At 51.7% G+C, this 15884-nt stretch overlaps 2 protein-coding genes across 2 annotated transcripts in view; both read right to left on the minus strand.

The window, feature by feature from the left end:
- Positions 1-2146: 2146 nt before the first annotated feature.
- Positions 2147-13953, minus strand: HAS1 (hyaluronan synthase 1). The gene is made up of 6 exons (XM_068527803.1): positions 13643-13953; positions 11744-11821; positions 7807-8514; positions 5764-5989; positions 5025-5157; positions 2147-2822 (listed from the first exon to the last, which is right to left on the minus strand). The coding sequence occupies exons 2-6, from the start codon at positions 11750-11752 to the stop codon at positions 2147-2149; spliced, it is 1752 nt and encodes a 583-aa protein (XP_068383904.1). The 5' UTR covers positions 11753-11821; positions 13643-13953.
- A 265-nt stretch (positions 13954-14218) lies between these two features.
- Positions 14219-15884, minus strand: part of LOC137752942 (zinc finger protein 268-like) — a 30019-nt gene continuing 28353 nt past the window's right edge. The window contains exons 5-6 of the mRNA XM_068527840.1: positions 15175-15254; positions 14219-15068 (exon numbers count right to left, since the gene is read on the minus strand). Of these exons, the coding sequence (XP_068383941.1) occupies positions 14658-15068; positions 15175-15254 (491 nt within the window). The 3' untranslated portion in view covers positions 14219-14657. The remainder of the gene's footprint in view (positions 15069-15174; positions 15255-15884) is intronic.

Here is a 15884-nt window from a genome sequence, read left to right on the forward strand (position 1 = left end):
TTTTTTAATTTGGTTTTGTGTCTTCCCCACTTAAAAGGTAAGCTCCTTCATATTCTTATTCACCGATGTGTTTCCCCTTCACTGATTCATTCAATCAGCAAATATTTACTGAGCGTTTACTATGTGCCAGGCATTTTCAAGGCACTGTAGACACAGCAATGAAGAAATCAGAACAGACAAAAATCTACACCCTCAAGATAGGCGGAGGGGATTAAGAGATACAAACTATTATGTATAAAATAAATACGCTACAAGGATATAATGTATGGCACAGGGAATATAGCCAATATTTTATAATAACTTTAAATGGAGTATAATCTATAAATTATTGAATCACTCTGTTGTACGCCTAAAACTTATATAATATTGTACATCAACTGTATTTTAATTAAAAAAAAAATCTGCACCCTCATGGAGTTTAGATTCTCATCGATGGTCAAAAAATGAACAAGAAAATTATGCAAAAATGTTCACCAAGGCATATGATAATATATGTGATGGAGAAAATAAATCAGGGAAACAAATAGGGGATGTTAGGGGGAGGAGGGTAGCAATAGGATCTTTGGAGAAGGCCTCACCCAAGAAGATGCCCCTAGAATAAAGACTTGAAGGGGATGAGGTATGAGCCATGTGGATATATGTGTTAAGAGTGCTCCAGGCAAAAGAAACAGCAGGAGCAAAAGCCCTGAGGCAGGGGTGTGCCTGGTGTGTGGAAGAATAGCCAGGAGTTCAATCCACGGGGAGCAGGGCTTTAGGAAATGAGTATGCAGTGAGGTCAGAGAGAACACGGGGGGACCAGTTCATGCAGGACCTTGGCCACCCTAAGGTCTTGATTTTCCTCCGTATGAGATCATGGTGGTTTTTGAGCCAAGGAATGTCATGATTTGATTTGATTTACATAGCTCCTGCATGGATAACAGACTGTAGGGGGCAAGGGTGGAAGCAGAGGTCACTGTTAGGTGGTAATCCAGGCATGAGATAGCAACTTTAATCCAGGGAAGAGATGCAGCTCGGGGACAAAGCAGTGACAGTGAAGGTGAGGAGAGTGGTCCTAGGTCTGTCATGTAGGTAGAACCAGTGGGATTTGCTGATGGATCAGAATGTTGGATATGAAAGAAGAGACAAGGGTCAGGATCAATGGTCAGGACAGCAGCAATGTCCAGTAGAACTCTCTGCCTTGATGGAAACGTTCTAGACCTGCCCTGTCCAGTGTGGCAGCCACCAGCCACGTGTGGCCATGAAGCACCAGAATTGTGGCCAGTGCAACTGAGGAACTGAATTTCTGATCTTTAATAGTTTTAATCATTTAAATCGTCCCACCTCTGTGACAACAGAAGTCACAGAGGCATGTGTCTGGGTATCCTTAACTAGGGATCAGAGTCTCTTTGCTTAATTGACTAGGAGCTCCTGGAAGGCAAATTCTGCCTCTTAATTGCTTCTGTATTTGCAAACCTGGCAAAGTGTGTGGAATTCAATAGGAAATTGATAAATGTTTTTGTGGCCGATTGAATCAAAGAATAAATGAAATGAAATGATAGTGTCGGGTACATAGTAGGTGCTCTGTAAGTATCTGAATGAGGAGTTGAGAAATTCCACCCTCAAAACAACCCTGATCCACGGGACTCCTATCCCTGTGTTCCAAAGAGGGAGTCCAGGCTCCGAGGAAGGAGGGTATCCTGTCTAGTTTCAAACAGCTGGCACCCCAGACGGAGCCACGAGTTCCCAGTTCTCAACCATTCAGCCCCCTTAATTCTCAAAAACAAAATAAAGAAAAGGAAAACGAACGGAGGAGGTAGGCTCGGAAGAAAATAAATAAAATTATTATATCCTAATCACACAGTACAAATGGAGGTTAAATAAGAACAGGGAGAAATCGGGGGCCCCAGGACAGCAGGTGGGGACCCCTTTCCCCCCCTGCCCCTAAAAACCCACACCCTGTTCAATAAATACCCCTCCCAAGAGACCCAGAAGTCCCAGCCCCCTAAAGAGTGCAGGCTGAAGAGTCTTGGGTCGAGCCCCTCACTTCACAGAGGAGGGCAACTGAGGCCCAGGGGGTCACCCGGCAAGTTCGTGGTTCCGGGGACCCTGGTAGGTCTCCTCTGGCCGCCCCCGGAGCCCCGCTGAGCGGGCGCCCCGCGCATTGAACTCACACCTGGACGCGGTAGCCCCCCGCCCGCCTCCGGCAGAGCCTCCGCACCCACACCCAGTAGAGGGTCAGCATGATGGCCCAGTAGCCCACGTAGGCGCCGGCCCCCGCGGCCAGGTGGCGGGCCTCGGCCGCGCGGGAGGCGCCGCTCCAGTCGGCCCGGGCCTCGTGGACCACGCTGCGGACCAGCCCGCCGAGCAGCAGCAGCGCCCACAGGGCCAGCGGCAGCACCGGCACGTAGTTGGCGGCCAGCCGGCGGCGGCCGGACGTGCCCCAGCCGCTCTGGCTCATGGTCGCCAGCGCCAGGAACTTGGCGGGCAGGAGGCCGCCCATGTAGAGCGGCGCGTAGAGCGAGAGCAGCAGCAACCGCGGGCAGCCCCGCAGCCAGGCCGCGAAGGCCGCCTTGGCCAGCGCCACGCCCTGCACGCACAGCAGCACCCAGAGCAGCGCCCACGGGCGGCCCGCGTAGAAGAGCCGCAGCACCGTGGCCGCCACGAAGAAGGGGAAGAGGCCCGAGACCACCGCCTCGTAGGTCATCCACGCGTGGTGCCGGTGCCACCAGAGCGCGTTGTACAGCCACTCGCGGAAGTACGACTTGGACCAGCGCGTCTGCTGGCTCAGCCAGCGCAGGAAGGAGGAGGGCGTCTCCGAGTAGCAGCGGGACCGCGAGGTGTACCTGGACGGGTGGGAGGAGACAGGGCCGTCAGCGCGGCTCCCCTTGGGGCCCCCGGACAGAGAGCGGGAGCCGGAAACGGCCCCTGGGGCAAGTTTTCTCAGCCTCTGTGGGCCTCGGGGTTCTTGATGCCCGCCTGGGTCCTTGGACCCTTTCATCAATAGAAATCGATAAAAGGCCAGAGGAGAAATTGCAGTAAGGCTTTATTGCGACTCCTGCTGCAAGTAACAGGTTCCCTTGCTCGCTGGGGGAAGGGGGAGGGGACACGGGGACGAGCTGGTCCCTTACATGGGGTGAGGGTCGGGGCGGATCAGTGGGTGGGCTGGAGGGGGTAGCTTAGGTGGCCTGCCCACCCCCTTGGTGGTGCCGTGGGCAGGGATCTTGCACAGGACCCTGCTTTTTCTCCCCACACCTCAGAAGTGGCTCTTGAGGTTTGGCCTTTTTGTAGCTTGTTGTTCATAATTTGCCCCAGCTGCATATGTGTGCAGTTATTTTTAGTCTCTTATAGTTTCTTTGTATTTTGTTGCTGGAGGAGATGTTTGTTTAGGCGCAAGCACTGCAGTAAAGGGTCCCAGGTCCCAGCCTGTCTCATTCTCCGACGTAAAATGGGGTCGATAATGGTTCCTACCTAACAGATGAGGACTAAACGCTAAGTGCTTAGGGCCAGTATACGGTACTTGCTCAATAGATGATAACGACCGCTACTATTTTTATTATGACGAATGTAACTACTGGCATTACTAATATCACTGCGGTATTACTAATGCTATCACTAATCTATCACGAATACTATTCTTGGCGGGCACCATGGTGAGGAACAAGCCAGGCATGGTTCCTACCTAGGGTAGCCCATGCGTTAGAGCTTCTCAATGGAACCACTACGCTCCCTTCCTGTGGCTCTGGCAGACGTGACTAATCAATCCCTCCCCGGTTTCCAGCCCAGCCCACGCAAAGCTAGAATCGCTTGTACCGAGCATCACCTTAGGTGGCCTCCAGCAGTCAGTTTGTTAGGAGGGGGTCAAACTAGTCTATCCCCGCGGGCACTGTTTGACAGTGTCCAGTCTCCTTCCCCTGTGTCACCTGACATCCTCAGGGTCCTCCCTGCTAATCCTCTTCCTCCCTGCAGTCTGTACTCAAAACAGCTGGAGGGATCATGTTAGAACAACAGGCCACCCCTCTGCTCAAACCCCCTCCTCGTGGCTCCCTCATCTGTAAGTTCACAGTTCTTACTGTGGCGCACAAGCCTTTCGTGCGTGGACACCTCCAACCCCAGCCCCGTGAACTCTCTGTCCTCTCCTGACACTCTCTCCCTTGCTGCGCTATTGCCCGCCCATCCTTATCTTACCCTAATTTAACATTTCACTCCCTACCTGGAAACTTCCTATTCCCCTTCCTGGCTTTATGTGTCACCTTCGTGTGTATCGTTATCTAATACACTATATGTTCTACTTACATATTTTATTTATTGTCTGTCTCCCCAATCAATGTAAGCATGAATTTGCATCTCTTTTGTTTGCTGCTGCATCCCCAGAGCTGAAAACATTGGCAGCACTTAAAGGATATTTGTCAAGTGAATGAATGCATGGGTTCCCTTGGTATACCCCGAGTTGTCTCTGGTGCTGTCACGGAGTCTAACTTCATGGAAATCCCTTTCCCCTGAACTTCACTGGTCTAGCCCATACACCCCCTGAGCCTCATTGAATCACATCTCTTCTTCCTGAAGCACTTACTAGAGTTTAGGCACTCCCCTCCTCTCCCACTTGAATCTTCTCACTCACTGTCTCACTAGTTAGATCCCACTCTATTGATCTCTTTCTCTCCCCACAGATTGGGGTACTCTGTGCTCTCCACGGTAGAGCCATCTGGCCCCATCTGAGGTTGTATCTTCTAGGCGGAATTCCCACCCTCACCTTGCCCTACTAAGTAGAGTCCACGGGGTCACATGGTTCAATGCAAATGCCCCTGTGGTATCTTCCACTCTCCCCTAATGTCTCACCGGGTGTTGCTCCCTGATTCAACACAAATGCCACTTCTGCTCCATAGGGTTTCTTTCCCTCTCCCCTAAAATCTCACTTGATAGAGCTCACTTGAAATTTACTTTAGGTTTCGAGAGTTTCCAGCACACGCACAAACACACACACACACATTTGCTGGGATACTCATTGGCCTCTGCACACACTCAACCACCCTCTCCCCTCAGCTTACTTGGTGGCATAGCCCATGCTGAGCATGCGGTTGGTGAGGTGACGGTCATCCCCAAAGGTGCAGTGGGTGCCCAGGAACTTCTGGTTGTACCAGGCCTCAAGGAACTGCTGCAGGAGGTTGTTCCTGTATAGGCCTAGGTGGGGAAAGGGGTACAAGAGCATCAGCCTCTGCTGTTGCCAACACCATCCCCAGTCCTATCTCCAAACCAACTCGTCTCCAATCCCAACCCCATCCTTAACCATCTTCATCCCATTCTCAACCTGTCTCCAATGACAACTCCAGCCCCAGTCCTGTTCTCAACCTCAAATCCTTCCTCACCCCCACACCCATCCCAAACTTGCCCCAGTCCTGTTCCTGACCCACACCCACTTTGACTGCAAACCCATCCCCAATCTCGCATCCATTCTCAGCCCCATCCCCTACCCATCCTCATCCAAAAACCCATCTCCAACCCTAAACCTAGCACCAACACTGTCCTTGACTCCCAACCCATCTCTTCCCCTTCCCCAAACCCTCCCCCAGCCCCAATCCCAATCCCCATCCACACCCTTTCTCCAACCCATTCCCAACACCAAAAACCATCCCCACCTCCAACTTCCAATCTTATCCCTATCCCCAGTTCCTGCCCCAGCCCCATCTTTGTCCCCAGTCTCAATCACGTCTTCAATCCATTCTGGCTCCCCTTCTCCCTTCCCTCTCTGCCCCATCCATGGCCCTCCCAAGCCCTACCCCTGCTCACCTAGGGGACCACTGATGCAGGACACGCAGTGAAAGTAGCTCTGACAAGCCCGCTCCACATTGAAGGCCACCCAGTACCGCAGGCTGCTTAGGAAGCTGACCCAGGAGTCCAGAGGATTAAGGATCCGCACGTCGCCCCCAACAGCCCCTACCCGGGGGTCCTCGTCTAGCACCTGCACCAGCTCCAGCAGTGCCACAGGGTCCAGCCTCGTGTCTGAGTCACAGACCTGTCAGGTGGAAGGGACCAGGGTCAGCAGAGATCCCTGCATGGGGTTGGTAATTGAGGGGAGGGCACCAAGGGATAGGGAGGAGCTGGGACACTCTGCAGCCAATCTGAACACAACTTTGAATTTTTTAGTCACTTTCAATATCTAATCACATTTTAACATGACCTCTTCACCAACACCCATGCTCTTGTATAATACCATCTTGTGGTGTGTGCGCAAGACCTGTAACTTGCTTCTAACCAATAGAATATGGCCAAAGTGATGACATATAACTCTCATGATTGTATTACCTTGTATGGAAATGGTGAAGGAGTTTTGCAATGTAATTAAGGTCCCTAATCTGTTGGCTTTAAGTTAATCAAAGGGAGAGTATCCTGGGTGGGCCTGACCTAATTAGGTGAGCCCTTTAAAAGAGGGTCTAGAAGTCAGAGACTTTCCCTTGGTGGTCTTTTTTTAAAATTAATTAATTAATTAATTAATTAATTTTTGGCAGTGTTGGGTCTTCGTTGCTGCACGCGGGTTTTCTCTAGTTGCGGCAAGCAGGGGCTACTCTTCGTTGCGGTGCACGGGCTTCTCTTTGTGGTGTCTTCTCTTGTTGCAGAGCATGGGCTCTAGGCACACAGGCTCAGTAGTTGTGGCGCTCAGGCTTAGTTGCTCCGCGGCATGTGGGATCTTCCCAGACCAGGGCTCAAACCCGTGTCCCCTCCATTGTCAGGCGGATTCTTAACCACTGCGCCACCAGGGAAGTCCCTCTCTTCCTGGTCTTGATGAGGCAAGCTGCCATGAGTTCTATGACGGCAAAGAAACAAATTCTGCCAACAAACACATGAGCTTGGAAGAGGCCCCTGAGCACTAGATAAAACCCAGCTCTAGCTGACATCATGACTGCAGCCTGATGATACCATAAACAGAGGATCCAGTTAAGCTTTGCCCAGACCCCTAACCCATGGAAACTCTTGAGATAATAAATGTGTTTTGTTTCAAGCTGCCAAATGTGTGTAAATTTGTTACGCAGCAATTAAAAAAAAATAATGCAGTGCATTAATAAATGAATCACTACATTGAATGGATGAATGAATGACAAAATGAACAAATAAATCTCTATATTGAATAGATAGGTAAATGGATGAGTAAATGAACAAGAGAATCTCAACACTGAATGAATGAAGAAGGGAAGAAACAGAATGGACCAATCTCTACATTTAATGGATAAGCGTATGAATAAATGAATGAATGATCTCCATATTGGATGGACAGAAGGATGCACGAATGAATGAGTGAAAGAAAGAATTTCTACATTAGATGAAGAAAAGATGGAATCTCTCCATTGAATGAATGAATAAATAAAGGAATGAATGATCCCTATATTGGCTGAGTAGATGAATGAATGAGTGAAGAAAAGAAAGGACTACAATGAAAGAAGGAAGGGAAAGAGGGAGGGAGACAGTCTATATTGAATGGATGAATGAATCTTTATGTTGAATGGATGGATAAAGGGATGGATGAGTGAATGAGTGAGTTAAGGAAAGTCTCTGCATCAAATGGATGAATGAATGAAGAAAGAAGGAAGCAATCTCTTCGTTGGATACATAAATGAATGAATAAAATGAAGGAGTGATCGCCCTATTGGATAGGTGGATACATGGACGTGTGAATGATTGAGCGAAGGAAAGAATCTCTCCACTGAATGGATGAATGAGTAAAGGAAGGAAAGAAGAGGTTCATTCCAATCTCTAGATTGAATGAAGGATCCGAGGGAAGTGGGTGGGATTCGGGGTGTCAGCGCCACGGATGCGGCGCGGGTGCCTTCCACTCACCTGCACGTAATCCACCGAGTCGCCGAGCGCCTTGAAGGCGGTGTACATGACCTCGCGCTTGCCGCCCCAGCGCTGCGCCACGCACACGCACCTGCGCGTCCTCACCAGCGCCTCCACCGCCAGCCGCCCGGGATCCTCGGCCTCCACCTCCCGGTAGGCGCCCTCGCCCGCCGCGCCCGCCGCCGCAGGTTCCCACGGCTGGTGGTAGTTGCTCTCCCACACGTAGGTGGCGGGGTCCTCGTCGGCGAAGACCTCGCGGAACATGTCGACCATGTAGAGGTCCTCGGCGCGGTTGCCGTCCACCACCATGAGGATGCGCAGCCGCGCACGCGGGTACACGAGGGCGCGCGCGGACACCAGGCACTGGCGCAGGTACGCGGGGTCCTCCTGGTATGCGGAGATGGTCAGCGCCACGCTGCGCGCCGTGGCCGCGTCCGGAGGGCCCCCCGCCGCCGCCCGCCGCGCCGCCGCCGCCGCCACCCGCCGGTGCTCCAGGTACGCGAAGAGGCTCTGCGCCACCAGGTGCACCGAGAGGAAGGCCCCGTAGAGGCCGAAGGCCAGGAGGCCGTAGCGATCCGAGGCCAGCGGCACGCCGGCGGCGTAAGCCCAGGTCATGAGGCCCAGGATGAGCAGCGCGAAGGCGATGGTCAGCACCCTCCGGGCCAGGCCGGAGCAGTGGCGGGCCGCGGGGCTGGGCTTGGGCACGTCCTGCCAGGGAGCGGAGAGAGGGGATAGGAAGGGGAAGAGGGTCCTGAAATGCCTCCCCGGGGGAAGGGAAGCCTTCCTGGGTTTTGTTTCCAGGCCAGTGATATAACATACCCTTTTCGTAAAGAAAATCCCCTGGGTACTGCAAAGTTATTTTCATTAATGAAAATAAATGTGGAAAACAGTTATCAAGGCTGAATGCCTGCTTATATTGATCCTAATACATTTTTTTCCACATTTTTAACAGCTTTTAAATCCACGAGGATTACACTCAGTGGAGTGTCACAGTTTAATAAACAAAGGTTTCCCGCCTCCTTATTAGTGGCACAGAAAATAATGATTCATCTCATAAAGGTTTCTTAGTGTTAAGATAATACTAGTAATACTAATATACATCTAAAAGAAGAATGCAATGTGATATGCGCCAGGCAGTGCTCTAAACCTTTTATAGGAACTAACTTATTTGAATCCTCGCAACAGCCCTATAAGCTAGGTACTATTATTACCATCCCCATTTTACAGATGAGGTAACTGAGTCACACAGAGGTGCAGCAACCTGCCCAAGGTCTGCCTGTAAAGCAGAGAAGCCAAGTTTTTTGTCTGTTTGTTTGTTGCATTTTAAAAAAGTTTTATTGAAGTATAGTTGATTTACAGTGTTGTGTTAATTTCTGCTGTACAGCAGTGATTCAGTTAAATGTATATATTCTTTTTCATATGCTTTTCCATTATAATTTATCACAGGATATTGAATATAGTTCCCTGTGCTATACAGGAGGACCTTGTTGTTTATCCATTCTATATAGGATAGTTTGCATCTGCTAATCCCAAACTCCCAATCCTTCCCTCCTCCCCCTTGGCAACCACAAGTCTGTCAGAGAAGCCAAGATTTGAACCCTAAGAATCCAGTCACTAAACCACAACCTTATATACTGGCTTTACTCCTCAGGAGCGCCCCGGGGCACAGAGAGTGTTTCCTGCCGCCACCACACAGATGGCAAAACTGAGGACTGACTAGCCAGGAGGAGTGGCTGGCAGGGCCAGGTGTCCAGTACATGTGGCTGGAACAGCTCAGAATCAAAGGGGAGGAGGTGCCTCTGTTTTCTCATCTGTAAAATGGGGGTTTAGCCCCTTCCATGTGCCAAGCACTGCTCCATGGGAGGTAGGTACTGTTACCCCCTCCTGTTACAAATAAGGAAACTGAGGCACCAGGAGGTGTATTCTCTCGTCCAAGGTCACTAGGCTCCACCGTCCTCTAGGCTAAACCGCCTCCTCTGTCACCAGTTCCCATCTCTTGGGCTTATGATGAGTTAAATGAATCACTAAGCTGTAGAGCTGCACTGTCCAATAGGGGACCCACCAGCCACATGTGGCTACAGGACACTTGAAATGTAACCAGTACCACTGAGGAACTGAATTTTTAATTTTATTCAATTTAAGTGTTTAAATTTAGATAATGATCCTTAATTCAGTTATTGGAAAGCTTTTATGCCTGTTTGGAACAAGTAGGGTCTGTGAAGCTTCTTTTGCAACTAAATTTTACAAAATCTAAAAATACAGATCAAGTATCTACAGTGAAAATATAGCATCTGCATGAAATGTGCCACACATCTGGATTGTGAAGCCTGAATGCGGAAAAAAAAAAGAAAGTAAAATATCTCATGCGTATTTTTGCGTTGATTACATACTGAAATGATAATATTTTTGATATATAGCAGGGGTCGGCATACTATGGCCTCCTTTTTCACTACGGCCCCGCAAGCTTAGATTAGTTTTTATGTTTTTAGAAGGTTGAAAAAAGTGAAAAGAAGAAAAATACTTTGTGGCACATGAAGATTTTATGAATATACACACTATTATGTATAAAATAAACAAGGACCTACTGTGTAGCACAGGGGAGTATATTCAATATTTTGTAATAACCTATATGGGAAAAGAATCTGTAAAAAAATATATATATATAACTGAATTACATTGCTGTACACCTGAAACTAAGAGGACATTGTCAATCAACTATACTTCAATAAAAATAAAGAAATAAAGAGAATTATATGAAATTCAAATGTCAGCGTCCTTACATCGTATTATTGGCACACCACACTCATCTGATTACATATTGTACACAGCTTGATTTCTCACTATGCCAAAGTTGAGTAGTTACATTACTCAACTGTATGGCCCTCAAAACCCCAAATATTGACTGGCCTGGTACTGAAAAAGTTTGCCAACTCCTGATACCTTGGGTTAAAGAAAATGTTATTAAAATTAACTGCACCTGTTTCTTTTTCTCTTTTTAGTGTGGCTACTAGAAAATTTTAAATTATGTGTGTGGCTTATATTATGTTTCTCTAGGGCAGAGCTAAGGCTTTTAGCCTGGTTCTAGTAATCGGTCAGTATTAGCAAGTATTATTTCTTCTGGAATCCTCCTTCTCTGTCTCTGCCTGAGTTTCTGGGGGTGGCCCAATTCATGCTGGGGATCAGCGAGATGGCTGGGTATCTGGAGGGTTCTAAACCCAACAACAGTCATGATAACACGTGTCGGCTATGGACACACAACTCCACACGTATACTCACACATGATGAGAAACACACAGAGCGTGCCCCCATAGGAAAACACTCATGTTCTGAAAGATGACTCCAGACACCTGCCCTTAGAATTTAGTGATCCTGAAACTGACATCAGCCCCCCACCCACCACCACCACTGACAGCCACACAGGTGAACTCCAGGACACATGCCCTTCAGCAGGAAGGAAAAACACCAGGAAGAGATGCCCAGGCGGCAACCAACACACAGACACCCACCCGTGGGTCTGGAGCAAAGGGGCAGATGCAAGTTTCAGAAAAAAATAGTAACAGTTGAGACTGAACCATATGAAATTGCCATTTTCACCAGTCAAGAGAGACCGGAGATTGGCGATCTCATTTGGCTCAACTTAATATTTACTGAACACCTGAAAGTAAAATCCAGAGCCCCGTGTCAAGCCAAGACAGCTCTCCTCTCCCCTTCCTGGGCGCACAGACGTACACGGATTTACAGCCAGGTCAGCACCGGCAGGCCACACCTGACGTGCGTACAGGCGGGATGGCACACAGACTCACAGGGTCGCTGTCCGGCTCAGGAGCACACGCGAGGTCCCCAGCACTGGCGGCTCCCCGCACACACGTGGTCACACACGTACTGGTATTCCCCCCGGCACAGCCGCAGTCACACACACACGCACTCACGCACACACCTGTCTCATCGCTGTGGGTCCGGCGGGCCTCTCTCCTCGCCTGCTGGCTGCTCTCCGAGTCTCTCTGCTGCCCGAGAGCTGGGGGGCGATTTGAAGAGATGCGCGGGCGGGGGCGGGAGGAGGGGCTGACGTCAGGGCTGAGCTGGGCCAGGGGCCCTGAGGTCACGGCGGAGAGCCAGGGAGCCCCACCCGCTTCCCGCCACCGCCCGCCCCGCGCCAGGCCTCCCTTCCCTGCGCCCCCATCCTCGCCGCCCTTCCGTCTCCCGCTGAGCTCCCCCCCATCGCACCCCCTCCTTTCCCCGTCCCTCCCCTCGATTTCTTCTCTCTCTCTGCTCTCGTCTCTCCCTCCACTTCTGGATTTCTCTCCATCACTTTCTTTCTCCCCACCTCCCTCTTTCTGCTCTCTCCCGCGTGGCTCTCTCTTTCCCCCTCTCCCAGATCTCCTCGCCTCCCCCCTTCTCCTCCACCTCAGTCTCCCCACACACTGCCCCTCCCCTCGGATCCTCAGAATCTGTCTGGGATTGGGTTCCCCGGGGACTGGTCTCGGCCACTGGCAGATGCAATCAAATGCACACACGTGAGTGCTTGTGGGTGTGACTGTGTGTGCGCTGGCCTGGGGGGCCTTCTGTCTGGAACTGGAGCTGTGAGTGAACGTCTGAACGTTCAGTGCCTAATTGATTCGGGTCCACGTGCGTGTGCTTGTGTGTGTGTGCGCGCGTGTGTGGCACGAGCGCGTGCATATGTGCCAGGGTCTGGGGAGGGGGCTGGGACATTGGGATTTGTCTCCTCAGAGCCTCCGGGGTAAACTCAGAGTTGTTGGTCAGCTGCCCCCAGGGAGCCTGGGAAACTGAGTCAGAGCAAAAGTGGAAGTGGCCTCGCTCAGAGACCAAAGGGGCCGGGGGGGGGGGGGGGGGTGGTGCTGGGGTGTCTGAGTCCCCAGCTCCTCAGGACTAGACTCAGTGATAAATGTCATTGTTTCCATGCCCTTCTTTTCATGATTTAAAGAAAAAAAAAATCTCTGTATCTAGTTCTTTCTCTCTGCTCCTCTTAGTATGAACTGATGACATCTGTCTCTCTCCCTGTGTCTGTGACTCTGATTATGTATTTCTGTACCTGACCATCTCCTCTCTCTTTGTCTCTGTCTTTCTCTATCATTTTGTCTCTGTCTCCCTGGCTTCGTTTCTCTGTCCGTCTGCCTGTCTGGTTCTTTCTCTCTGTGTTCCAGTCTCTCCTTGGCTTCCATTTCTACCTGCTTCCTTCTGGGTTTGTGTCTGTCTGTAAATTTCTGACTCTCCATCTCCTGACTTTCTTGTTCTGTGTCTCTCTTTCTTTCTCTCCCTGACTTTTTTGTCCTTTTTCTCTCTTTTCTCTCTTCCTTCCTCTCTTTGTGTTTCTCTGCCTGTGTCTCTCTTTGTATACTTCTATCTCCTTCTTTCTGTTTCTATCTGTATCCTTAGCTTTTTATTTTTCCCTGTCTCCCAGTTTCTGTTTCTCTGTTTCTCCCTGATCTCTCAGTGGCTGCCTGTTTCTCCTTTCTCTGCTTCTGTCTGTCTGTCTGTCTGTCTCTCTCAATCTCTCTCCTCCCCCTGTCTCTCTGCATCTTGGTGTATCTCTGATGCTCTATCTCGGTGTGTGTTTCTCTCTCTCTGACTCTCTCTCTCTGCCTCTCATACTGTTTCTCTCTGTTTTTCTGTCTCCAAGTCCTCATGTCTCCCTGCTGCCCCATCTCTTCCAGCCTGTTCTGGAGCTTTCCCCTGCAAGATGCCAAGTCCTCACTCCCTGGGTTTCCCCGGATGGGCAGGGTGTGCTGCGCCCTCACCAGGTTGGGTCTCTGCATGAACCTGGCTGTCGGGGAGAAGAAGGCTAGTTCAGGGCCCCAGTCAGGGGCACCCCGCCCACCTCACCAGGGCAGGGCCGCCGTCTCTGAGTCTCTGACGCCGTTGCCGGGAGCCTAGGCCACCGCCTGGTGTCTGGCTGTGTCAGGATGATGGGTCCTCCAGTGGGAGCCCAGCCCAGAGGAGGAGGGGAGGGTGATTCCTCTACCCCAGGATGGGGGGTGGGGGGCAGCCCAAGCTCCACTCAGAAGCCGGGCAGTTGGCTGCCCAGCCCCCCACCCCGCCCTGCCAGGGTGGAGCAGCTGTATAAAACCAAATGTTTCCAAAACTGGAGTGTGGATAAGGGAGGAGGAACCAGGACTTTAAACCCCAATGGTTTCTTCCACCAGGATCCAGGAGTCCAAGCCCCCAGCCCCTCCCACCTCAGGCCCAGGGGTCCAGGCCCCCAGTTCCTCCCCCCTCTGACCCAGGAGTCCAGGCCCCCGGCCCCTCCCCCCTCAGACCCAGGAGTCCAGGCCCCCCGCCCCTCCCCCCTCAGACCCAGGAGTCCAGGCCCCCGGCCCCTCCCGCCTCAGACCCAGGAGTCCAGGCCCCCGGCCCCTCCCCCCTCAGACCTAGGAGTTCAAAACCCTAACCTCTCCTCCCTCAGACCCAGAAGTCCAGTCTCCCAGAATTCCTTGCAGGGAGAGATGACCAAGGCTGGGAACAGCCAAGACAAGAGCTGAAAGACAAGGACAGACCAAGTCGGCACTCCCACAGGAGGCAGGGTCTGGTAGTGGCGGGACCACCTCCTGCTCCCCTCGCTAACAGCCATCTCTCCCAGAATCCTCCACTCCATTGGTGGCTGATCTCAGGTCCCCATCCTGGGTCCACAGTGGCCGTCCCAAGACTTCTATCATCATTGCAAAACCTCAGGGTGTGGTTTACAGAACACAGGACCAAAGAGCGAAAGTGGGGAGATAATAAGGCCAAAATGGAGAAAAGGCAGGGGAAGGAACATTTGTTCCCTGTAGGGACATCTCCTGGGCCCCTCGTGGGCCAAGCTCTCAGCTGAGCGATGCTGGGCACACAGAAATGACTCAGACCCGGGCCCTGCCCTTGAGGAGATGCCAGTCTGGTGGAGGAGACAGTTGTGTAAACAGAGGATCACAGACCAGTGCGAGGACAAGGACGCATGAACCCAGCAGGAGAGTCAGGGAGGGCTTCCTGGAGAAGGTGATATCCTGGAGGAGGTGAGTCCTGAATGTTGAGAAGTTAGTCAGGGTAAGGACGGCGGGGGTGGGGCTGGGGGTTGAAAGGTGGAACCTGACGGGCATCCGAGACAAGAAATGTCCTAGACAGTCCGGAAAGTACCTGGGAGTTGATGTTGTGGAGGCTGAAAGGGTGATGCACAGGGGTGGGTGCATAGCAGGGTCCACCCCACGCAGGGTTTTGAATGCCAGATTCAGAGGCTGGGACTTTGTCCTGGGTGCTGGGGAGCCATGGGAGGGCTGGGAGCAGGGGAGAGACAGGATCAGCTCTGGGTGCCTGTGAGGGACACACAGAGTGGACAGACTAGGAGCTTTTGGCCCGGGTGTGTGGGTGGCGGGTTCATACCAGGGTCTTCTTTGGGAGGAGAGCAGAGTGTGAGCTTGGATGCAGGCAGCAGCGGCGGGACCGGCAGAGCGCTAGGGCACCTGCAGAGTGAGGGAGAACAAAGGCCGGAGAGGAAACCCTGAGGATGGAGGAGACAGGGAGGTGGGCAGCAGATGTGGGGGGCAGACCCACTGAGCCTCTCGTCTGAGCTGCTTCTGACTACCTTTGCCTCCTTTTGGAACTAGGGAGGGTGAGGATCCTAGGGAAGCAACTTGAAGAAGTCTGTGTTCTGTTCAATGCTTGAGTCCAGGGGTGTGATTTCTCGGCAAGGTGTCCTGAGGGGGAGGGAAGTGCTTTGGGAAAATCTAGACACTGAGAGTCAGAGGAGAAAGGAAGAGGGGGAGGAGGTGGGGGGAAGGGAGAGGGGAGGGGAGGGAGGAGGGGAGGGAGGAGGGAGAAGGGGGAGGGGGAAGGGGAGGAGGGAAGATGGGAGGGAGGGTGGGAGGAAAGAGGGAGGAGGATGAGGGAAGGGGGAGGCTGGCTCACCTGACCACCCTGCTTAATATGGAAACCTGCCCCACCCTGGGACTCCTGACCCTCTCTACCCTCTAATTTTTTTTTCCCCCACAGCATTTGTCACCTTCCTACATAAAGTATAACTTGCCCGTTGATTCTCGTTGTATAATATGTGTCTCCCTTGTCAGAATGCAAGCTCCACACAGGCAGCAGCT

Source organism: Eschrichtius robustus, chromosome 19 (assembly GCF_028021215.1).
Source record: "Eschrichtius robustus isolate mEscRob2 chromosome 19, mEscRob2.pri, whole genome shotgun sequence".
Classification (NCBI taxonomy): Eukaryota; Metazoa; Chordata; class Mammalia; order Artiodactyla; family Eschrichtiidae; genus Eschrichtius; species Eschrichtius robustus.